The following is a 24,581-nucleotide window of genomic DNA, read 5'->3' as shown; positions in this document are numbered from 1 at the left end:
GCCCGTGCATCCTGCCCTCCTTGGGCTTCAGGCCTCTGGACAGCCCGCTTGCTAGCAGAGGGAGGGCCCCGTGGGCTGGGCCGCAGCTCTAGGTATTTCCTTGTTGCTGATGGCCATGCTTACGTCAGTCCTTCCCGTGGAACGCGAAGGTCCCCACTCAGCAGCCGACAGCCACCACGCAGGGGAGATGGTTTGCTGTGAACCAGGAGTTTTGTAGTATCTGCCGTGATGTCGTTGCTGACTGCAGTGCTGTCCACTGTATTTGGAGGAAGAGAGGCTGATGGACCCATTTGCTCTCCTGAAATGCGTGTCCTTTTAGGGGAGGAGAGGAGAGAGAGGAGGAGTTTGGGAGAGACGGGAGTAGGGGGAGAATATAGATCAAGTTCAGGCAGCTTTTTGGGAAGATGAGGGCAGAACCTTGAAGCTGCTCAGGCAGTTTGGACAGTCCTCGGGCGGTGACCCAGCTCCTGAGCCGAGCACTGTGAAGCCTGCATCCCAGGTTTTCCCGCCCTGAAGCTCGGTACAGTCTCCCATTTGGAACAGGGAGGCGGGCACATGGGTGGCTTGGCAAAGCTCAGCACCCTGAGAGAAGTTCAAGGTTTGAACATCGGTCAGCTTTTCCTGGTCTAAGCACACGTTCAGGTCAGGATTTTAAGTCACGCAGAGAGTAGAGACGTGCTGAAGAAATGCTTCAGACAGTGTCACTGGGAGCTCACGTGGTAAGTGTTTGGATATTCGTCCAATCGGAGCCCTTAAGTGCATCCCTGCCTGTGTGCACCTTGTGAAGTTCTAGAATTAAAGAGCTGTGCGAGGCCACAGTCGGTGCATAAATTTGCATTCACTTCTGACTTTATAAGCTGCCATGCTTTATTTAGAGGTGTTCTGGAAAGATAACGAAACATGGCAACAAGGTGCAGAAAACAGATGTCATAAATGTGACATTCACACATTATCTCCAGTTAATCTGAGTGGCACATGTTCCATTTGCTTCCAAAACACCAGTGTTTTGCAGAGATGGGTGTGTGAGAGGAGAGTGTGGAGAGAGGGAGAAAGGGGAAGCCTGGTTAGGATTCAGTTCCGGATTTTAAATTTGGAGTCTGTGAGATGCTCAGGAAATGCTGTGTAGGCGGGTGGGTGGATGAGTGGTTTGGTGGATGGATAGACGGATGGTGGATGGATGGTGGGTGGTGGGTAGGTAGATGGGTGGATGGTAGTTGGATGGATGGGTGGATGGATGGATGGATGGATGGGTGGATGGATAGATGGATGGTGGATGGATGGATGGATGGTGGTTGTATGGATGGGTGGATGGGTGGATGAATGGATGGGTGGATGGATAGACGGATGGTGGATGGATGCTGGGTGGTGGGTGGGTAGATGGGTGGATGGTGGGTGGATGGATGGATGGTGGTTGTATGGATGGATGGATGGATGGATGGGTGGGTGGATGGGTGCATGGATGCATAGATGGATGGGTGGGTGGGTGGATGGATGGATGGTGGGTGATTTGCTGGATGGATGGGTGGGTGGGTGGGTGGGTATATAGTTGGATAGTGGGTGGGTATATAGTTGGATAGTGGGTGGGTAGACAGGTGGATGGATGGTGGGTAGATAGGTGGGTGGTGGGTGGGTAGACAGGTGGATGGATGGTGGGTGGATGGGTGGTGGGTAGTGGGTGAGTTCGGTCCGAGACCATGAACTCTAACGGACTCTTCCTGCTGCACAGGCAGCATCGCTCGTCCTCCTGACCAGGCTCTCAAGCCTCTTCCCTGATTAACTCTCTTTCAGGGTTCTATCGGATTTCCCGGATTTCCTGGTGCCAACGGAGAGAAGGGTGGCCGGGTAAGGACGGTCTGGCCTCTGCTCAGGCGGCCTCTTCTGTTGCCTTGGCATTTCGCGGGTGTATTCCCCAACACATCCTGTTTATTTCTCACCCACTTTGCTGCCAAAGCTGCTCTCTGGAACAGCCGACCCTAAGCCTGTCCACTGAGCGCTGGTGGCTCTTGGCCCCCCGGGCGGGGCAGTGCCGCAGTAGAAAGGGCAGCAGGCCCGAGGGGAAGGCACGCTGAGAAAACGACGCTTTCTCCTGCACAGCCGCCATCCTGCCAGCTCTTTTGGGTCACTGGCGAAACCCAGATTCTCCTCTTTCAGCCCAAGTGACTTTCCCTCCAGGCTAAGTTTAAAAGGAAGGAAAGGAGTTCTGCCTTGTATCTCACGGACTCTGCTCACCCAGGGTCAAGTCGCCTCCCTCCTCTTCTTCCCACGCTGCCGCTGTCACGGGACCCCGCCGGGTGCCACGCGCTTTGCTTCCCTCTGTTGTCCCCCTGAGGGAAGGTGATCCGAGGGCTCAGGCTGCGGGAGCCGCCCTCCCAGCCCCCTGCCGGCCCAGGCCCCCCTGCAGGAGCTGCCCTGAGCACTGCTTAGGGAAATCATGGGAGGCTGCCTGAGCACTGCCACTCGGCTGAACAGGACAGAAAGGGTCCGCCTGGGCCTTTGGACTCGGAGCGGCCTTGTCCACAGGCGTGTGGGGTGTGTGCAGAGCAGGCCTGGGGAAGACGCTGGGCCCAGCCCGGTCCCCTCCACCCCGGGCTGGTCCTCCCCACGCAGACGGACGGGCTGCCTCTCCTCAGCGTGCTCGCTACAAACTAACGTTACTGCGTTTGAGCAGAGACAGTGAGATCTCTTGAAAGCAGGGAGGAAGACTTCAACCATCCAAAATCCGCGTGCACGAACGTGTCTGCCAGGCTCACAAAAGAGAAAGACGGGGACTTTTCTGAGTGCAAGTCAACGGCATAACCACAGGGAGACCTTTACCTATTTGTCTGTATCGGTGTCTAGATGTATCATGTACCTATGTCTGTATCTGCAATGTTTAGATGTATGTCATGTCTACGTCATGTCTGTGTCTGTGTCTGTAACTGTCTGTGTGTCCATCATCTACCTGCCTACCTGTCTGTCTAGTTCTTCCTGGTAGGGACAGTCTGACTAGTGTCTTCAGGGAAAGACTGTCATTTGAGAAAAGTGGTCCAGGGTCTGGTAAAAGCGTGGGAACCGCGGGGTGACAGGGTGGGCAGCCCCTGAGCTTGTGGAGAGCACAGGGCTTTCCGCGCCATGTTGCCGTGAGAGTCCCCAGGAGGGGTCATGACGGTTAACAGGGGGTCATGTGATGTGACACAGGCCCTTCCGTGGAGGAGCTGCACTGCAGGTCCAGGCCCTGTGGGGTCACGTCGAGCAGCAGAGGCCTGGCCGTGGCTCTGGGGGCCGTGGCGCTCTGGTCCAAGCTCTGCCGCCCTCTTCTGCCCCTCGTGCTTCTCAGCCTCCCCAGTCCCGAGCCGAGAAGGTTGGGCAGATGCCTGGATGCCGCCCGGCCCTCACGGGCCATTGTTCCAGTACGTCAGCACGTGATCACCAGGGTCACCACTGAAAACGAGTTGTTGGAAAGCAGGGGGGCCTGGGACCGGGACACTTCCTCCTGTTCCGAGGTTCGGACGTGGTTCCTGGGGCCTGAAACCTGGACACCCCGAGGGAATGATCTACTTCGGGATGGACAGGGATTGTCGGGTTGCATGTGGCTGTATCGTGGCCACATGGGTGGGTGTGGCCGCCAGCACTTAGAGAGAGCTGGGATGGCAAAGATGCCAGCTTTTCCCGAAGAGAGAGGTTGGGCCGTGGTCAGGCATGACTGGAGCACACGTCTGTTCATTGTGGGAGAGATGTGCCCAGGCACATTTTCCCTGGGGAAAATGGCCACGTCTGTCCCCAGGAAGCGTCTGAGATCAGCCGGCTCGCAGCGAACAAGTTAGCGCCGCCGTTTTAGTGCACGTCCTGGCAGACGGACAAGCCCCCGGGTCTGAGACCCCGAGCGTTCATTGTTTAGCCGTGGGCTCCCCATGTCCCTGCACCCAGGAGAGGACCCTGGAGTCACGAGACTCAGCACTTACGGCACGTCTGCCCATCCTCCCCTCCGGACAGACAGACGCCTTTATTCTGGAACCTTCCGCACGGAAGGAAGGAGGAATCCACCTTGGCTCTCCTGCCCTGGACTCCAGATCTCCCCAGGTCTGCCCGCAAGCACCCTCGCCGTCCTTGGCTCAGAGGATGGAGTGTGTGGGGACGCTGAGGAATCCAGGGGGAGGTGTCTCCCGGGGCAGTGGCCTTCCCGCAGTCCTTTCCCCGTGGTTTTGAACTTCCAGTGTCGGTGCCCGTTCTGCTCTCTCGTCCTCGTCAAGCTGAGTTACAGGCTTGTTCTTATGTCACTGTGTCTGTCTGTTCCTGCAGACTGTTGAGTGTCTGCCTTGCCCATATGTCCCGGGTGCTCTGTGAGCCCAGGCGGGGGGGACACTGCAGGAAAAACCCAAATCCCTGCCCTGGGGGTGCTCACCTTGCAGAGCCGGGACCGTGGACAGATCAGGAAGTGAAGCAGGTGGCGAGACGGATGCTGGTCTGTGCTCTGGCAGGAAATAAGGCAGGATGGGCAGAGAGGGAATTCAGGGGAAAATTACGATTTTAGGTAGGGGGTCAGGGCTGGCCTGGACGAGGAGGCCTGAGTAAGGGGCAGAGCCTGGGAGGGTCAGTGGGCAGAGGAAACCCGCCTCAGGGGTGGAGGACGGTGACCAGGGTGTGCGGTGGTGGAGGTGAGAGGGGCCGAGGCCCCAGGATTCAAAGCATCCCTACGGAGCACTTGACCGAAGGCGCCACTGCATTTGAAACGTCATCCACGGGAATTCCACGTGGAAATGATCGCACTTTGGATGGGGACCATGGGAAGAGTGGGGAAGGTGTGAGAGACACAAGTTCCGCGGCCTTGGTGCTGGTGGCCCCCGATCCTGCTCTACGGTTGAGGAGGAGGGGGGACAGCTCTGGGGGCTGTGACAGCGGCGGGACCCAGAGCGTAGAGGTCAGACTCCAGGCCTCCTGGGATGGGGGCCCCAGGTGTCCATCTTCAGGCCACTTCTGCACTCCCGAGGCTGGAGGCGAAACACAGAAGCTGAGGCCAGTCTAGACCATCCAGGCAGCCAGCCCAGCCCGGGACGGGAGCCCCTCACCCCTGCCGGCATCACGAGGGAAGCCAGACCCTCTGCTTCGTGAGCTGTCTGGCGCGGTTGGTCCCCTGAGCCGTGGTGAACGGAGGAGTCCCCAGCGGCCACTGGTGTGACTGTCCCCCCGCCCTTCCCTTGGCTTTGGAATTCAGAGTGACTGGGGCCATTTGGAGAGAGCTCATACACTTCTACAGCAGGTGCTTCTAAGGTCCTGTGAAGTACCAGGCCCTCGGGGCCTTGCCGCCCAGAGAGGGCACCCAGGGGCCAGCTCATGAGTGATGAGTGTGAAGAAAGACAGGTGAATCGGGGTGTCTCCCAGGAGGAAGAGCCTAAGCCAGCAGTCAGGGGAGGCCTCCTGGAGGTGGTGACATTCCTGGGACCCAAGGAGGGACGGAAGTTGGGAGGCGGGAGGGAGGAGGGGAAGGAAGGCTGGCCGTGGCTGCCCCTGCAGGCCGAGGCCTGGGGGGTGAACAGCTGGCCTGTGCTCTTTATCCCAGGCCCTGGGGACCCACCCAGGCTTTCATCGGGGGAGCAACGTGGGAGGTTTTTAGAGCAGCTCTGGTCCCCGCTCTGGTGTGGAGAGCGGATGGGAAGGGAGCCGGCGGGCTGTGCTTCAGTGGAGAGGTCGTTTTACTCTCCGTTTGGGCATTCTGGTCCGATGGATGCTTCTAAGTGCTAGGACGCTCAGCGTGACGGGTGGCGTGTGTGCTGATACGCGTGTGCCTCCCGTCTGACAGCTGCTGTGAGCCGGCAGGTGCCCTTCTGTCCGCCTCATCGTGGCCTCTGCGGAGGGGCTGGCTGGGTTGGGGGACTGCCGGCTGTGGATTCCACATACAGCCGGCTGTCATGTGAGCAGTCGACAGTCTGTCCCTGTCACTGGCCCGCACCCCGGGCCGAGGCGGGGTCCCAGCCGGCCCTGCCTGGGAAGAGCCAGCCCCTTAGGAACACCACCAGCGACCGGAGGCTTCTGCCGCCCGCGTCGGGCATCTTGGCTCGAGCAAGGCTAGTTCTGGGAAGGCCCGTGCCTCCCCCGCAAGGGCACAAGGACAGGCGCTCACGGGAGATTCTGTTAAGGAAGCCGTGGACGGGGCACCTTCTGTTCAGTGACGTAAGTCACCGGGATGCAAAACCCTGGGTTCGTTTACAAGGAAACCTGGAGAGCATGGCACCGCCTGGGAGGCCTGACAGAATCTGTGGCTGAGACTCTGTTTTGCTCCCAGTGCCCGGGGCACAGTTAGTTTAGGTCGGAACCCAGGGCCTTTCAGGTGACGAGATCAGAGCTGCGATCTGGGTCGTGGTGTTGGGTGGAGGCTGGGCGTGAGATGACGTGCCAGCTGGACTCACCCGCAAATGCCAGGGAGGCACCCGGTGGGTCACGGCGCCTCTGCTGGTGGAAGTCCATCATTTGAAGAAAGCAGATGATCATTCATTTTTGTAGGCAAACGTTTATTTGAAGCCGAAAGATCTCGTCATCTAATGAAAGCAGCGAGACCCAGAGTGCATCGTTAAAAAGCGTCATAATCACCTCATTTATTATCATAAAAGGTTTTATTGAACTCACTTCAAAACGGGAGGCTCTAGAAAGCAGTTTTGATCCTGGCAGTGAATGAAAGATGGTGAGAGGAAATGTATCAGGTGGCCTTTAGCAATACAGATCCATCTTGGGCTTTACCGTTAGAAACCAGAAAAAAAAAAAAAATCAGTTCCCGGAAAATGCATGGAGAAGTGGTGGAGATATAGGAGCCGTGATCAATCCATTACTTCCATGTGCTGTAGGTAAACTGCACTTACCGGCTGTTATATATTTGCTTTAGAAAAAAAACAAACGCAGTGCATTTGTTTTCCTTGGTTTGGAGAATGCAAAACCACAGAGAGAGAAGGAGTCTAAATTCTATTAGATGAGAAGCAAATGACTCTCGGATACATGATTTACGTATTAAATTGCAGGTTTGTTCGTTTGCAACGCCTGTTGAAAATTTAATGGCTAATATCCTTACCTGTAGCAAAAGTAAATTATGTAGGAAAGGGGTTGACTTCCTTCTCTTTTCTTGTAATAATGATTCCCCCCACCCCTGCTGAGAGAGAGAGAGAGAGTGTGGAGAGAGAGATGAAGGGGGAGGAGGGGGGAGGAGGGAGGGCTAGATGCTTTGAGGGAAGGAAACCAGATAAGCATGGTTAGCATCCATCAGGCAGCAGGAAGAAAACTGGATTTCAGCAGACCTTGTACAGAAATATAAAGCTGTGTGTATTGGATGTACAGTGGATCCTGTCACCCTGAAAAGTCTTCCTTTAAAACAAAGATAAGGAGGAGGGTCTTTTCTAGCTTCTGACTTCGCATGGTCTCTCCATCACCCAGGAGGGGGGCCACCGCCCAGACAGTGACAGGTGTGTCAAGTGACTGACCGACACCCTTTTTCTCTGATTCCAGGGCACACCTGGGAAGCCGGGACCACGGGGGCAGCGAGGCCCAACGGTAACCCTGGGCGTGAGGGCCATCTTCCCGATTGGGAGCGGGTTGTGGGAGCATGCCCAGTAGCGGGGGGCGGGGTGGGGAAGGAGGCGTCAGGGACGCCGAGGATTGGAGCTGACCTGTCTTGTTTCCTGTTTGTCCAGGGTCCGCGGGGTGAAAGAGGCCCCCGAGGCATCACTGGGAAGCCTGGCCCCAAGGTATGTGTTCAGTATCCTCTGTGGCCCCGGGATGGACCGAAGTTTTGTTTTGTTTTGTTGCGGTACGCGGGCCTCTCACTGTTGCGGCCTCTCCCGTTGCGGAGCACAGGCTCCGGACGCGCAGGCTCAGCGGCCGTGGCTCACGGGCCCAGCCGCTCCGCGGCATGTGGGATCCTCCCGGACCGGGGCACGAACCCGCGTCCCCTGCATCGGCAGGCGGACTCTCAACCACTGCGCCACCAGGGCAGCCCTGGACCAAAGTTTTTGATGCACCAAAATGTCAAGCACCTGAGGGTGCCCCATGGCCTTTCTCACTTGAAAAAATAAAAGAAAGAAGTTTTCCTGGGGATATTTAAGACGGAGCTGGTCTCCTCCACCAGCCGTTGGGTGAGTTAGGTCAGGTTGAGTCACGTGGCAGAGGCTGCCCGGGGCCATCCCCCCGTGGAACTTTCCAGCCAGAAGCCCCGCAGCTCCAGGAGGTGAGGCCCAGCCAGGCTTTGGACAGATTCCCCCTCTCCCCGCCGCCCTAGTTCTGATGGGGAGGTCTCATTTCTTTTCTTGAGAAGGGGCTTGGAAGCTGCAGAGACATCTTTGCTGGGATTCTAAAGAAAGTTCCTCCTGCCCTGGTGAAAGATCCTCTGGATCCCCTCCTCCTGCCCTGGGGCCTTGAAGCCAATTTCGCCCCCCCCCCCCCCCCCCCCCCCCCCCCCCCCCCTCGGGCCTCAGAACCCCCCACCCCCCCCCCCCCCCCCCCGCCACCCGCCACCGTCAGTGTGGAAACAAACCTCGGCCAGGCGGGCTGGTCCTGTCCTGTCCAGGATGTGATTTGCAAAGTGCATTCCTGCGAAGGAGATGGGCCCGCTGCTGGCCGAGGTGCGGAGCCAGGCAGATGTGCCGGCCCGGGGGCTACACACATCCTTCCCTGACGAGCTCTGAGCCACGATCACGCTCCCCGGAGGCTGACTTAACGCTCAGCTGTTGCCCGGTGCCGGGTGGGCCCTGGGACGGGGCCTGTGTCCCGTCTTCTCATGAGTTTGGGCTGCACCCCCTGGTGGAGGCGTGGCCTTTGTCCCACAGCGGGAGAGTGTTCTCCTGGAATGTCACAGCCGCGGGGATGCCGGCTCAGTGTCAGGTGTGCCTGGAGAGGCAAGGGGACAGTGGCCTTTGGGATCCACGGCCTGGCCCTTTACTGAGAATCCGGTGGGGTGAGCCTCCAGGAGGGCACACGTGCAGTATGTGACCCTGAATTTCTAATGATGTCACGGGCCAGAGTCTTTGCTCAAAAATAGTAATAGTAGAAATAATAATAAGCTTTTCTTGATCTTTCCCTCCCTTCCCAGGGCAACTCTGGAGGCGATGGCCCGGCCGGCCCTCCGGGTGAACGGGTAAGCATCTGGACACATCCCGGAAACATCTCTAGGAACATCTGCAGGAAAGCAGCCTGCCTTAAATAGCCCCCCTGCATTTCTTCCCCAGTGGGCGGGGGAGAAGGAGGCTAGCCTTTGACTCTGCCGAAGGAGAGGGTTTTCCTAAAATGGAAAGGGGGTCAGAGGTAGCCTTCCCTGGGAGTAAAGTCTTCTGTCGGTTGGAGATGGAGAGCCCATCCATTTGGTCCTTGCCCTGGGGTTTGGGGGGACAGTGGCTGAGATGTCAGGAAACTGGGTCCTGGGCCCGTGCTGCCCCAAGCGACCTTGCTCTGTGACCTGGCCTCCTCGGCCCCTGACTGGACTTCTTTTCACATCGGTGAGTGCAAGGGCTGGAAAAAATAGAGATAAGGTCATGGGGAGCAGTGATAAATCATGCCTGGTGCCTGTGCTCAGAGAGCCGACGGTGAGGGCTGCTGGACCCCCCAGATGCTAGGGAGAAGATGTCTGTCCTCATACTGGCCATTCTTTGTCCTCAGGGACCCAACGGACCCCAAGGACCCACGGGGTTCCCTGGACCAAAGGGTCCCCCGGTGAGTACTGCGTTTTCCCTGTGAGGCTGGCCCAGGATTTCCCAGAGATGTTGGATCTTCCCCGAGGCTCCAGCGGCCTCCTGGCAGCTGGCGGGTGGGGAGGGAGACCTGCCCGGAAGCTCTGGCTAGAGAGAGCTGCTTTTGGGGAGCACGGACCCCTCTTTCATTTAGACCATCACGATTCTCTAGTTGGTACTGTCTTAGGGCGCTAGGGCTGCCATAACAAATGACCACACACCCGGTCACTTAAAACCACAGAAATGTGTTCTCTCACAGTCTGGAGGCCAAAGTCCAAAATCTAGGTGTGGGCAGGCCTGATTCCTCCTCTGAGGGCTCTCGGGGAGAATCCGTCCCAGGCCTCTCCCAGCTTCCGGCGCCTGCCGGCCGCCCTTGGGTTGCAAATGCTCACCCAGATCTCTGTCTGCATCTTCGCCTGGCCTCTCTGTCGCTCTGTGTCTTCAAATTCTCTATCTCTATCCACTGGTCACTGGATCAGGCCCCACCCTAACCCATTCAGACCTCACTTTGACCTAATCCCATCTGCAAAGACCCTATTTCCAAATGAGGCCATGGTCACAGCTTCCAGGGGTTAGGACCTCAGCCTGTTTTGGGGGAGACACAGTTCAACTCACAACAGACACAGTATGTTTCCTCTGAGAAAGAAAAACCCCTCGTGGCTGGAGTTAGTGCCTAACGGCGCTTGCTTGGGGGCAGGGGTTAGGGAAGAGTTTGGCCTCTGAACCAGACACACTTGATCCTCCTTCATCTCCCACTGGCTGGACCTCAGGGAGCCGCTGACCTCTCGCTGCCTTGGTTTCTCCCCGTGGGAGACGACGGTGACCCTCAGGGTGGTTGTGAGCGTTCAAGGGGACGGTGCCCAGACCCTGGGTCCCACGTGGTACTTGTCACCGTAACTTTGCCGTCGTTGCCTTGGAAATGAAGTAGCAGCTTTTGTTGCCTGATGTAGCACAAAACCCCGAAAGTGTGTGCGTCTCAGAACAAAATGCAACTGCCTTCCTTTGCTTTCTTCAGGGGCCCCCGGGCAAGGATGGGCTCCCGGGACACCCTGGACAGAGAGGAGAGACGGTGAGTATGGGCAGGGCTGGGGGACCTGGCCTTCGCTGCCCATCAGCTTATGGGAGGCGGTCAGCCTGGGGAAAGCCCCTGAGGTCCGGGCCATCTTCTGTGGCCTCGGGGAGAGCCCAGCGCAGGCAGCAACCCTGTGACACTCTGTGTGCAAAGGCAGGCGCTGGCTGCAAAGCCATCCTGGCCAGTTTGGTCCAAGGTCACACGTGAAACCATCAGGACACAAACAAAAACCTAGCACAGCCGCCTTTCCTTCCTCCCGCAGCAGTCTGAGTGTGGCTGGTTTGTTCTATGCGCATCTGATCTGGAAAAGTAGTTGGGAAGATTCTCCGTTTGTCGTTTGGTTATTTTATGCCGCCCCCAGCCCTGTCTGTCCAGGCCCTTCCGGCCTCGGGGTTGACGGCAGGGGGCCTGGAGGGTTCCTTCCAAGTGCCCTTTTATAGGAAGGAGGACAGGTGGCCAGTCAGGGTGGAGTTTGGGCCCTTGGCTGTGCTCAGGGCCAGCGTCTCTGCTGTCACAGGCTCTCCTTGACCTGGCCCTGACTTGTAGCAGTGCCCGTTCCAGCCTTTGTCGGCTGGACTTAAAGGACACCCACATTTCTTAGTTCTAGGAAAAGCATTTATCGGAAATGTGATGACGCTCTGGTCCCGGGAGCCACTGGGGATTCGTCCCAGCGTCACGTTGTGTTCCCTCCAGGCCTGTGCCCCGGAAGGGTGTGGGCAAACCTGTGACCTTGGGGCTCCAGGCTTTGGACAGTTGGGGACTCACAGCGCCTGGTGACGTCCTTGTCACCAGATTGGTGGAGAGTGGCCGAGAGGCCCCCTTGTCTCTGCACCCAGTGTCCTTGTGGCCAGAGGTCTCTGGCGGACGCTCCCAGGAAGAGCAGTCCCCGCGTGAAAGGGCATTTTGCGGGCACGTTTAATATGTTTAATATGTTCTTGGTGACTCTGCTTTAAAAAATCCCTTTGTCCCTCTTCGGCTCGTTCCGATGAAACGTCTTCTAATTGTACCATCCCGGGTTCCGCACAGCGCTCTGTGGCTGATAAATGGAGGTTACTTTGCTCTTTTGTTGATAGAGAAAAATGAAAACGTTCCTAGCTTTGCATCTTCTTCTCTAATGCTTCTCTGAGGAGACAAGGTGGAAGGTTTCGCGTCGTGTGTGCTTTTCCCCGTCTGCCTTGTTCTGGGAAGAGGCTGGAAGCTGCTTATTTTTGCTGGGAAAGTAGGACAGGTTCTTCCCGGCTCCACCTGCCACGCCCAGCTGCCCCCGTAGACTCAGGGGCACCCCCATCCAGACCCACCTGGGGTGGCATGTCCTCCACGGGCCAGTCCAGACGCCTCCAGAAAGGTCTTCCCTGGGGTGTTGACTTGTGCTATCTGTAGAGGCTGGAAACACGAGAGGTCATGGCATCTCCTAAGTGCAACCGCAAAGCCCGTTTCTCAGGAGGGGCTAGAGACGGATCCCGGCCTCAGCAGCCGTGGACGGTCCCCACAGTGGACCATGCGGGGGGCCTTTCTTGCTTACACCCAGGCTCCTGCCTCCACTTGGGCACTGCTGCCCGGCCCGCCGAGCGGGAGGTGCCCTCGACCTGTCCACCGTTCCTTGTTTCTGACCCTGTAAAGGCTGCCTACGGGGAACGCTGCATTGACCACGGCCGTATTAGTCCATTGCATGCAACTCAGCTGGGCCTAAAGAAGGGAGCCCTCCTGGAATCTGCCGAGGGGCCGAGTCCGCTGTGGGTTTGTGTGGTCCAGCGGCTGGTCCACGACGCTGGCCGTCGTGCAGTGGATTAGAGGCGCCCGCTCGTCAGCCCCGCGGGCAGCTCACCCTGCAGCTCTCGCTGTGGCTTTCAACGAGGCACCTCCCTCTCCAGACTCTAAAGAGTTTCCGCTAAAATCCTCCCGGGCGTAGCATCTGCCGTCTTCCCCAGCATCGCGTGACACCTGCAGATGGCCTCTTGTCGGCACGTGCCATGCTCTGTAGACGTGCCGGAAATTAAAGTCGCGTTGCTTTGCCGTCAGCCCTCTCCTCTGGGGGAGAGTGTGTGCGGTGCAGCCAGATGGGTGTCTCCGTGCCACTGTGAAGAGCAGAAGCGAGAGATTCCTGTGCAACCGAGCTAAGAATATCTCCCAGCCGCTGCGCTGCAGGTCCCCACCGCGTCCCAGTTTCAGCCAGTGCGGAGGGACGCGGTGGTGAAACCACCTGCCCTGCCCCGGGAGCCTTGGTGACAGCAGCAGGGCAGTCTCCACAAAGTCACTGACGAGATGCAGGCCAGAGGTGGCTCCTGACAGGGGACACCAAGTCTGCTCAGAAAATGAACGCTTAGTGACACTAGAAAGATGAACGGTTTTAAAACATATTTCTCAACACAAACCAGGGCGACGGGAAGCAGCTGGTGAAACTAATCTGTCTGGCTTCACGACCTTCCTGAAATTCACGCAAAATGAAACAAGAGAAATGGCCCTTTGAAATGAGGGCTGGGACGTCCACTGTTTGGGGGTGGGGTGAAGGTTGGCCGGGGCGAGCCTTCTGTTGGGTCGCTCTGGACATTTCAGTGTGCCAACTCTCTCTTCGCAGGGTTTCCAAGGCAAGACCGGCCCTCCAGGCCCACCGGGTGTGGTCGGCCCTCAGGTGAGATACAGCATCCCCTGGTGTCACTGGTCGTCCTGGGTCCCCACCCACACAGGAAAGAGTCACGCTCGGGACGGAAGTTCCCCACCATTCTCAAGGTCTGGGTGCAGCCAAGAGGCCATCACAAGGCCCGTAGTGCTTGTTTAGAGATGTGCTCCGTGCAGGGGACCAGGTGTAGAGAGCAGGGGAGTGATCTGTTGACATGGACATAAACGGAGCGGGCAGCACCATGGGGGCTGCCAGGCCCGTGGGCAGCCCACCCCTTGGTGTCCATGCAGCCTGATTCCCCGCCCTGGATCCAGTACCCAGGGCTGCTGTTCTAATCGCCCGCGGATCAATGTGAGGACGGGCTTGCAGGCCCAGAGCCACACAACAGGGTGCAGTTACCTTGCTTCTCAGAAAGTTCCCACCTAACGTGGCAGTGAATAAGGTACTGCCCCAGGAAATGCGGGTGCGCTCCCCACTCCCTCTCTCTGCTGGTTTCCCCGTGACACCCTGGGAAACGCAGGCCCTGCCCCACTTCACTGGGGAGGAGACACAGGACCACGGGGCCAGGCAGTGGCTGTCGAAAATCACCCACCTGGTTCGCTTTGACCTTTCTGGATCTTTACCGGAGGAAGATGACTTTCAAAGGAATGTGGAGGTCTAGTGGGCTTGCAATGGCCCTTTGCCTCTGTGGCCAGGCTGTCCTTAGATGTAGGAAGAGAAGGTTACTCCCTTGCGTGTCCCTCGAACACGGTTTATGGCTGACACACTTTTCCCAACAGGGTCCCACGGGAGAAACTGGTCCCATGGGTGAGCGTGGCCACCCTGGGCCCCCGGGCCCCCCTGGTGAACAAGGGCTCCCGGGCCTGGCCGGAAAAGAAGGGACGAAGGTGAGTGTCCGGGACCTCCGTGCCAGGTAGACTTTCCCAAGGAACCATTCTGGCCTTTGGTCTGCTTTTTTCTGAAGAGTGGGTAATTCTCAAGCAGGTGCTCCTCGTGCCAATCCATCCCCCAAACCAGGAACTTAGTTCAGCTTTTGCTCGCTTTGAAGGGGAGCTGAGCACACCTGCCGCCCGGATGGATGTGACGGGGGCTGGGGACCGCCTTTTCCCCGGGCTGCGCACGCTCATTCCCAGAAATGGATACAGCCCTGACAATTCATGTGTCTAAGTGGGATTTAGCAGAAAGCGACCCTTTAAAAAACTGCCCACTGTGAGAGGTGAAAGAATAAATATTAAAAATGTCTATCCCCACCCTGGGTACCCCAAGCTGATGGTTATGACTTTCTGTGTTTTAGCATAAAAATGAACAGCCTTCCCGTTTTCAGCTTTTCAGTGAGGGACACAGGAAGGATAAGCTCTCCAGCCCCTTGTGTGAACACATACAAGATATTAAACTTGAGAAGTAATCAAATAGTGAAAAAATTACACACACGTATGTATGTATGCATGCATGCATATATGCTTCAGTACGTATGTATGTGCTTGAAAAACGACACGCATATGTGTGTGTATAATACAGAGCCAGGTGTCTGGCCACAAAGAGAGCTCTCTGAGTTTGGAAAGGGAGCCAAGGGCATGCTGGTTTGAAGACCGATATGCTGCCATGTTGGACCCCAGAGAAAATTCTGGAAGATGTCAAAGCTTTAGTGAACCTCAGGGAAGGTACACGCTCAGGTGGAGAATCTTTTCAGAATATGTGGTTTCAGGCTTGAGACAAGTGTCTTGAGCGGCAAGTCCTCTTCAAGGCAACGCTTCCCATGCTTCGGCCACGGACTCCTTCCCCTGAGCCCAGTTTTCGAGGATCCCCAGATACATGAGAAGGGCAGACGTGGGGCCCTCAGCCCCGGCCCAGCCGTCGTGGCCCCGAAGGACATGGTGGGGGCCTGGGCCTCCGTGGAGACGACTGGAGTCCCGGTGGGAATCCGTCCCCAAGCCACACGCAGAGCCAGCCCGCCGCACAGGCCCCCGGCTGTGAGCTTGGGCTGCACTCCAGCGCGTGGACCTGCCAACCAATGATTCAAGTCAAGACGCAGAGGTTCCTTTTAAAGCCAAGTGCCCGGGGAAGCCCCACCTCCAACCCAGGTCCCGAGCGGATCTGGAAGACCAGGCCCCGCCCAGCTCCCTGTCCACCCTGGTCTTGGGCATCGCTCGGAAACTCACCTATGGCTCTGATTTCAGGGTGACCCAGGCCCCACCGGCCTTCCTGGAAAAGATGGCCCCCCAGGGTTACGTGGCTTCCCCGGGGACCGAGGGCTTCCTGGTCCAGTGGTGAGTGAGGGGCCAGCCGGGGCGGATGGAGCTGGAGGCTGCCCAGCCCGGGGGGCGTCTCCCCTTGGTGCCCTGCTCACATGTTGTTGCTTTGCAGGGGGCGCTTGGACTGAAAGGCAGTGAAGGCCCCCCAGGCCCGCCAGGCCCCGCGGTGAGTGTGCTGGCTCAGCACAGAGCCTCTTTCCCATCCTCTGCTCTGCAGGCAAGACGGGCGTCCTGAGGCCCGGGGAGCACGCACACCTGCCCTGGCCCCGCGTGGGTCCTGGGAAAGCTGTGGTGGCGGAGCTGGGCTTGGGAGGGACGTGGACGGTGTGCCCGAGCTGGCAGCCGGTGACGAAGGGCCAGGGGCGGGGGCGTGTTGTATGAGGACAGCTGGAGAGCCGGGCGGTTTGGAGGAGGGCTGCATGGGCTCCCCAGCCTGTGGAGGATGCTCCGCGTGGGTCTGGTCCCGGAGCAGCCGGGACGGGCACGGACACACAGCTCCACGGCCTCGAGAGCGGGGCTGTCCACACGCCTGGGGCTGCCCAAGGCAGAGGTGACCCAGTACAGGCGGGAGGCCTTTCCCCCAGAGCTGTGCTGTCTGTTAACCTAGGTGGTCCCCGCCAACTTTGAGTCTAGCTACAAGAGGCTTGGAGATCCAGAGCTTCCAGACCCTGGGCTGTGGTCTGGGGGAACCAGGGGCCGCGAGAGCCTGTGCCCACTCTCCAGAGACACGCCCACGGGCCCCCTGTTCTTGCCTCTTTATGGAAAGGCGACATCTGTGTTACTTCCCCCTGCCCTTCAAATGAGCCCATCTGACAGCCCCCTCACTCACCTACAGAGTGGGGCTTCAGGAGCTTCCCCTGGCCCCTGGCTGGGTTTGAGGGTGGACCATGAAATGACCGCCCCCCTTCCCCTGAGTTATGGGCCATCTGAGAGGGACAGTGACGGGGAAGTCAAATACTGCCTTTCCTTGTGATAAGGGCCAGGAACAGGATGACATCCCAGGCAACAGTGGTCTCGCGATGCTGAACCCCTAGAATTAGTCCAGGTGTCCACCTGTCAGCCCCGCTCCTGGGCCAGAGCCTCGCCTGTAAAACGTACAGTGTGGAGGAGCAGGGCAGCAGGTGGACGCTCTGTGGCAGGCAGGCCCCAAAGGGCAGAGTGGCTACCAGCGTCCCAGAGGAGGTCATTCAAAGCCAGGACTCACGGAGGGAGGACGTGTTCTCAGACACTGCAGAGCGACTTGGAATTATGGGTTGGGGAGCGAAGAGGGCGCCAGAAACACAGCCCCAAATGCTAGACCAGATAGTTCGTGTTTGCAAAGGGCCCTGGGGAGCTACTGTGGGCTCTAGAGTGAGAGGGTGAGTGGTATGACCAGGCGGTGCTTTAGGAAGTTGTATCCATGCATTTGGAGAGCCTTTGAAATAAACCACTTTCTTGCCTCGCCCCAGGGGTCTCCAGGGGAGAGAGGTCCGGCCGGTGCTGCTGGGCCCATCGGAATTCCAGGGAGACCTGGGCCCCAGGGACCTCCCGGGCCGGCTGGGGAGAAAGGAGCTCCCGTAAGTACTGCCTCGAAGGAGCTCTGTCCCTGCCCCCGTGTTGTCCCCTCCCCAGGCATTTCCCTGGGGGTTCGCGGGATCGGGGACATGGGGGCAGTTTGTGGTGTGTGCCCAGCTGTCTTGATTGAGGTCCAAGGGCCGATCACAGTGGCGGCCAGTTTCTTTCCCGGAGTTGCCTGAGCTGGAGGGGTGTTCGGGGAGCGTCCGGGCCAGGCTCGGCCGGTCACACCTACGCATCTGGGCCCCAGCATGTGCAGGCACGGGGAGGGGTGGAGACAGTGTGTCCAAACATGGCGTTGGCCCCGGTCCAGGCTCTGGGTGCCCTGTGTGCACAGCCCCCTGCCCCCTGGCCCGGGCCGACACCTGGTCAGTGTACGGGAAAGGTGGGTATTTGGGGTGGTGCTTGCGTTGTTGGTCTGGGGGTAGGCGTGGAGAAAGGAAGGGACGGGAGACATGACCGGCAGATAAGCAGCTTCCTCCCAGACCCCTGACAGCCGACCTCCCAGTGAACCCCAATTGTGATCGCCCCAACCTGGAGGCTTTGTGAAAGCTCAGGGACAGGGGGTCTGGAGTCTTGCCTTCCATGAAGGGGGTTAGAGAGACCCTTCCTGTCTAGACACCTCCTGGGAAGCCAACCACCAGCCCCTTCCCCAAATGACTCCCCAGAGCGCCCCCTTCCTGCCTGGACGTACCCTCACCCCGGCCACGTTTCACGTCTGCCACATGATTTTGGAAACGCTCGCCTGCCCCTGCATTCAATCAGCCATGGAGACAAATTCCAGCTCAAACCTCCCTTTCGAATTCTGAATGTCATAGGAGCCCGAGTTCCGGGGTAACGGGCTACGAGGATGGTGTCCTCTTGAGTTAAGACGCCTGCGTGGATTGATTTCTGTTAGAAGGGGTGGTTTTCCTTATGTGTTTCCCTGTCCATGGCGCATGGGTAGAAAGAGGGCCCTGGTTGCCTTCCCGGCCGAGAACTCCCCATGGGGACCACGCTGGACACGTGGGCACCATGGAGAATCCGATCAGTGTGTCATCGGCAGTTCTGATGGCACCTGCTCCTTCCTGTGAGGCTCCCAGGACACGGATCCCGCTGAATTCTGCCCCAGAACCCTGACTCTTGTCGGGCGCTGGTTGCATGTAGAGCACACACAGATGCGGTTGGAAACGGTTGAGTTCATTGTTTCAAGAGAGTAAATACCTGAGCAGAAACCTCTCAGGGTTGTATCATCCTGTGAAAAGCTTGTCATGCTTCCAGAGTAGCTGCAGGAGAAGAAAAGGTCAAACAAAGGTCAGGTGTCATGTCGGGCAGGAAGGTTCTCTGTGAGCCACAGTCAGCCTGGGCATTTTCTGGCTTCATTGGGGAAGAACTTCTATCAGGACGAACTAAATCGAGGAGCAGGAAGTGAACTGTGCAGCCGGAGAGGGGAAGAGGGGGTAGGAGAGGATGCCGGCCCAAGTCGGTGACTGTGTGACTGTGCACTTCCCCACCCGTGTCCCCTCCCCGACGTCCACGCCTCGTTCTGTGCCTCTGCCGGGAGAAGGGAATCCCGGCTTGGGTGAGAAAGTTCCAGCCACTCACAGCGTGGAACGTGGCTGGTAAAATTAAGCAAGAACTCAGTAAGGATCATTTGAGATGACCAAGGGGGCAAATAGGAAAATGAGCCAAAACCATGAGGAAGGGAAGATAGGAGTGTGTGTGTGTGTGTGTGTGTGTGTGTGTGCACGCACGTATGTGCAGGTCCGTGTGCTCTTGCAGGGAGGGTGTTTGCAGGGAATCGGGAGAGTAATAAGCAAGTTGGCCGAGGCCGGAGCTCAGGCCCTCCGGGCCACTGGCTTGGACGGACCCAGGAATCTGGTTGGTGAGGTTTGAATCCCGGCTCTACTGCTTACGAACGAGCCTCAGTTTCCCCATCTGTAAAGGAGTAGCCCTTCCTAGGATGGGCAAGGATTAAATGCAGAGATGGAGGGGAAGGGATGATACAAAGCCGGACTCGGAGCCACCCTCGGTGCATCCGAGGGAAATCCATTAGGACCGTGGTGATGGTCCCTGCCCAGGAGCTGCCCACTTCCTGCCTGTGGGCCTCTCTGTGGGGGATGAGCTGGTGGCAGGATGTTCCCACGATGGAGCTGCCTTTGAACAGGGATCTCCTCTCCTCTTTAGGGCGAGAAAGGTCCACAAGGCCCAGCTGGCCGAGACGGTCTACAGGGTCCCGTGGGGCTCCCTGGTCCAGCTGGCCCTGTGGGTCCCCCTGGAGAAGATGGAGATAAGGTAAGAAGAATTCAGTGAGGTCCCCCAACCTGGACCGTGCACAGCCAAGCTTGGCCAGTGCTGGCAGGTCAGAGCTGGGGTGGGGGGGGTTCCTTTCTTTTTCTTTTCTTTTTTTTTGCCATACACGAGCCTCTCGCTGCTGTGGCCTCTCCCGCCGCGGAGCACAGGCTCCGGACGCACAGGCTCAGCGGCCATGGCTCACGGGCCCAGCCGCTCCACGGCACGTGGGATCTTCCCAGACCGGGGCACGAACCCGTGTCCCCTGCATCGGCAGGCGGACCCTCAACCACTGCGCCACCAGGGAAGCCCGGGGTGGGGGGGTTCCTTTTAAACCAAGTGATGCAGGCGACGTAGGGGCTCTGGCGACAGAGGGACCCCATGCTGCCATCCGACATTCTTGGCATTAGTGGATGATTTCGGAATAGCTGACAAATAATGGTAATAAATGAGATCTCTGACATGCTTGAGGGGACTTAGACGCTGCCTTTCTCTTGGGTAGTTTTGGTGTTGCCAGAGACATTTGCTGAAGCAGCCAGAGCACGGGAAAATGCTCTCAATCATTTCAAATTCTAAATCTGTGGAGCCTGATTTAATGAGGTTTTACTCGATGTCTATTTTTAAATGTCTCCACTTCAATGATCAAGGCCCCCTTCCATTAAGAACGTGCTTTATAATCCTGACGCTCTTACTGCCGGAGCTTGTATTTTATCCTCCAGCTAATGAAGACAGTGAAATTTATCTCTTCGGTTTTTAACTTTCTGTTTATGAGAACTTTCCGGTGACATTTCCGACTTTGTCACCTCTGTAGCGATGATGCCTTGCCTCTCAGGGTGGGAGACAACCCTGCACAGCAGAAACACTGGAGAGATTTTTAATAACTTTGGAAGCGTAGTAATTGACTTGTCTTTATTATACTGTCATGTCATCCAACTTGACAAAGTAAATATTTCCATTATGATTTTTTTATCACACTTTCAAATCTGGTACAGTCTTGCAAAGCGTAAGATCAAGGCCTCATCCCTTTTAGTTCTCTTATTCAAAAAGAAATCAAATTAATATATGGAAACGTTTCTTCTTAGGAAAGTTATAGGGCCCCCTGGAGAGGAGACTATTCTTACTCTCCAAGAAAAATTAATTAAGGGGAGCAGATGACGTGCAAATGCTCGTTGGACCGTCTGATGGGTCTTTCACGTGTTCCCACAGGGGGAGATCGGGGAACCGGGACAGAAGGGGAGCAAGGGAGACAAAGGCGAACAGGTAAGGGGCCACACGAGCCACATGCAGGGCCACCAGTGGAGCCACGGCACAGGGCTATGTGGTCGGTGTGGCTCACACTCATCACTGACATGAACAACCATTATGATATAACAACATTCACACCGGTAACTGATGGGACAGAGCTGGGCTTTGGGCTTTCCTCCCCTGTTGAAATCTTGTATGTGTACGTGTGCCTACACGCGTGTGTGCATGCACAGGTATGTGTTAGGTGCACATGTATGCACGTAACATGTATCTGTAAGAGAATCCCTTGTTGACAGATGAGCAGAAAGCACTCACAGGTTTTGTGGAGTAAAGCAGATTCAGCGTTTTTGTCCTTGAGGTTTTCGGTCCCACAGACATAATCACCGCCCTCCGATGCTGAGGGCTGCAGGATGTTCCAACAGAGGCAGCACCCTGACGAAATGCCTCTTAATTTTCCCTTAAAAAAAAAATTCTGCTTTAGAAATACTGGTGCGTTCTTGCAAACGGCGTGTCACTTGGCTGGCAGCTCCGCCCGGTGGCCACGGAAGGAGGCCTGCACTGCGGGCCTTTTCGCCAGGCGTGTCTGTTCCCAGGCAGACAGTGACCACGTCCCTGTTGACCCGGGGCCAGTCAGGCTCCCCAGGACAGCGACAGCATGCCGGCCTCTCTCACGCTCTCCCTGTGCCAACAGTGAAATGTGCTTGGGGGCAGGCATCGTGCTGCCAGGTGTGGACTTTGGAATCAGTCCCTCGCTCGGCCACGGATGAGCCACGTGATCGCGGTCCTCGTTTTAAAATGGGGCCTCTGGGGCCTGTGTCATGGGTGTGTGGTGGGGGCCGAGATGATGCACGGTGGCCTCTGGCAGGACGTCGGTGTGGCTGTCCCCCCGCCCCTGACAGCACATGCTCAGGGTTGAACAGAGAGCACCACGCATTCCAGAGCCGGCAGCCTGGCCCAGGACGGCCAAGCGTGGGTGTGGCCCCGATGACCTTGGCTGCAGAGCCCCTGCGCGTGCTGGCCTTTCTCCCTCGGCCTGAGCTGTGACTCAGGAAACAACTCTCTCTGTCTCTTCCCCACAGGGTCCACCTGGACCCACAGGACCTCAAGGCCCCATTGGACAGCCAGGCCCCTCTGTGAGTATCAGAGAGTCCCCATCCCTCGAGCTGATGTGGCCCCGTACTTGGCCCTCACCATGCTCAACGATCTCCCTGTAGGGAGCTGACGGCGAGCCAGGTCCTCGTGGCCAGCAGGGCCTTTTTGGGCAGAAAGGTGATGAAGGTCCAAGAGGTTTTCCCGGTCCCCCGGGACCCGTGGGGCTGCAGGTAACAACAGAGTTTGCACAGTGGCTGGGGGTCCACGTCAGCTGATTCCTGCATCTTTGTGACGCCTTCCCCTCCCCTCCCCTGCCCTGCCCGGCCCTCCTGTCCCCTCCCTCCTGTCTTCTGAAAGCTAAGACAAGGCTTCAGGGGCGTCTCCATACATGACGTGCTGACACACCCATATTCACTTCTCTTAACCGGTGACATTTGTGAATTTGCTCATTGTAGAAATGTTGGAAACTACAGATAAACTGTTAGAAAAGGGAACAAAAAGGGCTTCTCAGCACGTGGTGGTGCCTCTCCACACCTCCTGAACGCCTGTGCTCACACACACGCGCACGTGCATAATTCTATTTGGTCTTTGCAAACTGCGACTCGCGCTGCATGTATAGAAAGTTTGGATCCAGCTTTTCCCACTTCCTTTTATATTACACGTCGCGTCAAATGTCATTAAACATTCTTGGAACACATCACTCTTTTATTTATATTTGAAAACGTGACTCTCAGTCACTGCCTTGTGTCCCAGCATATGGTGGCGACAGAATTGATTCAAACATTTCCCTGCTGGTGGCTCATTAGGGTTTATTGTTTTATGGGACGCTTTCAGTAAGCACCTTGTCAATAAATCTTTGCATACTTCTCTAATTCTTTCCTTGCGCTAATTCTGAAACTTGGGATTTGGGGGACGTGCTCATATGTAGCTGTACGTTGAAAAGCACGTTCCTGAGGCTTTTGAATGCTCGGCTTGGGGTCTTGCTGGGGAGGTAGTGCAAGTTGTGTGTTGGGGGGATAGAGCCACGCCCACGTGCCGAGTTTCTGATGAATTCCTGTTCTCAGGGTCTGCCGGGACCTCCAGGAGAGAAGGGCGAGACGGGAGATGTGGGTCAGATGGTGAGTGGCACCGGCTCGTGGAGACCTGGCCATGGTGGCTGGTTGCTGTTTTGGTAGACATTTGTGTTTTCTCTGGGCTCAATGGCTCTTCTTCTCCCAGGGTCCCCCAGGTCCCCCCGGCCCCCGAGGACCCTCCGGAGCTCCAGGTGCTGACGGGCCGCAAGGCCCCCCAGGTGGAATAGGCAATCCTGGTGCGGTGGGAGAGAAGGTGATTCACGCCCCGTCACTGTCCCGGTGTATGACGTGCGAGCATGTGTGTGTGTGCGCGCGCGTGTGTGCATGTACGCGTGCGTGTACCCATGTGTATGTGTCCACCGCGTACACGGTGCACTGCTGGGCCATTCCTGCCAGATGCATTTTGAAACTTAGAAGATGTGTGCAATGGGCCTGGGAGCCCTGCCCTAACCCAGGAGACTTTCCAGATGATAACGCCCACCAGCAAAGGCCCCGCCACCTCCTCCTCTGAGATTTGGCTCTGACAGACATAGTTATCTATTCCTTGAAGTGTGTAGTTGCTACCTTTTCAACTCCCGTTTCTGTCAAATCCTGTTTTCTCATAGCCCCGGGTCCTCTTCATCTGATCTGGTTAATGTTAGGGCTTGGGCCCTGGAGATGACGCGAGCACATTGGACATATGCACGTGCACACGTGTGTACGTGCCTTACTTGCGTGCACGTGTGCAGCGGGCGAGACGGTGCCAGAGTCTGACTCCACCTGGGCCCGGGAGTTTGCGCTACTTTTAAAGCACTTACCCCAGTTCCTTGGGGGTAAAAGGAAGGCGATGGATGTGCTCCCCTGTGTTTGCACTCCTTTCACGCCGTTCCAGAACTTGTTTTCTGACATCAGGCCATTCAGTTGAAAGAAGTCTCCCATCGCTGCACATTTTTTACGATAGGAAAATCACAGAGAAACATACCGCTGAGGTCACCGGTGAATGGTGTGCGACCTCAGCCCAGAGCAGCACGCTCTCCCCGTGCCCTCCCCACCCGCCATAGGGCACGTCCCAGCTTCGGCCGCCGCCACTCCCACCCTCCCTGCTCTGTCCCACCTGCCGGCAAACGGATCTGCCTAGCTGTCCCCCTCCTCCTTTCACCTGGTTTCTCTCAATCGTCCTCCAAAACTCACCCGCAGCATCCCTTCCTGGGGAAAGCCATCTTTAATGCCCCCACGTACCCTCCGCGCCCGCTCCACGTGCGTCACATGCCTGTGTATGTCACTGTCGCTTTATCCCCGGGTCCCTCACCTGTCCCTCCTCCAGTCCTGGGAACCCTCAGAGGACAGTGACCGCGCCTCACCCCCGGCCCCCTAACCACCACCCCCCAGCCCAGTGTCAGGGACGACTCGCTAAATGCCGGACGCTGGAACCACTGTCCTCATCGCTGCTGCAATCACATCACGTTTCCTCCGTAGGGTGAGCCCGGCGAAGCTGGAGAGCCTGGCCTTCCTGGCGAAGGGGGCCCCCCGGTGAGTGGGTGGGCTTTGGGGGAGGAGGGGGATGCGGCGTGGATGGGTCCTGGGTGGGAGGCTCCTGCTCTGCCTCAGTTTCCCCATCCTGAAATGGGAGTCACGTCTCCTCTTGTGCTTACCTCACCGTCTTGCTGGAAAAGAGCGGGAGTGCCGTGGCGAGGGAGCGTGTGTGCGTGCATGTGTGTGTCCGCGTGTGTGCGTAGACGGTAGTGA

The 24,581-nt window shown here is 57.4% G+C and overlaps 1 protein-coding gene across 8 annotated transcripts in view; it reads left to right on the top strand.

Moving 5' to 3' along the window:
- Positions 1-24,581, top strand: part of COL5A1 (collagen type V alpha 1 chain) — a 164,799-nt gene that overhangs the window by 115,146 nt on the left and 25,072 nt on the right. For all 8 annotated transcript variants that reach the window (XR_003790719.1, XM_029202064.1, XM_029202063.1 and 5 more), the window contains exons 32-49: positions 1,789-1,842; positions 7,468-7,512; positions 7,653-7,706; positions 9,047-9,091; positions 9,610-9,663; positions 10,696-10,749; positions 13,328-13,381; positions 14,149-14,256; positions 15,547-15,636; positions 15,734-15,787; positions 17,070-17,177; positions 19,342-19,449; positions 20,653-20,706; positions 21,771-21,824; positions 21,906-22,013; positions 22,848-22,901; positions 23,002-23,109; positions 24,312-24,365. Coding sequence is in view for 7 of the 8 variants with exons in the window: in XM_029202064.1 (XP_029057897.1) it covers positions 1,789-1,842; positions 7,468-7,512; positions 7,653-7,706; positions 9,047-9,091; positions 9,610-9,663; positions 10,696-10,749; positions 13,328-13,381; positions 14,149-14,256; positions 15,547-15,636; positions 15,734-15,787; positions 17,070-17,177; positions 19,342-19,449; positions 20,653-20,706; positions 21,771-21,824; positions 21,906-22,013; positions 22,848-22,901; positions 23,002-23,109; positions 24,312-24,365 (1,260 nt within the window). In the remaining variant the exon portion in view is untranslated. The remainder of the gene's footprint in view (positions 1-1,788; positions 1,843-7,467; positions 7,513-7,652; positions 7,707-9,046; positions 9,092-9,609; positions 9,664-10,695; positions 10,750-13,327; positions 13,382-14,148; positions 14,257-15,546; positions 15,637-15,733; positions 15,788-17,069; positions 17,178-19,341; positions 19,450-20,652; positions 20,707-21,770; positions 21,825-21,905; positions 22,014-22,847; positions 22,902-23,001; positions 23,110-24,311; positions 24,366-24,581) is intronic.

This window comes from Monodon monoceros, unplaced genomic scaffold (genome assembly GCF_005190385.1).
Source record: "Monodon monoceros isolate NGI ecotype Baffin Bay Population unplaced genomic scaffold, NGI_Narwhal_1 Super_Scaffold_5, whole genome shotgun sequence".
Taxonomy (NCBI): domain Eukaryota; kingdom Metazoa; phylum Chordata; class Mammalia; order Artiodactyla; family Monodontidae; genus Monodon; species Monodon monoceros.
Note: the sequence above shows the minus strand (reverse complement) of the source record. Positions and strands in the feature narration are given on the sequence as shown.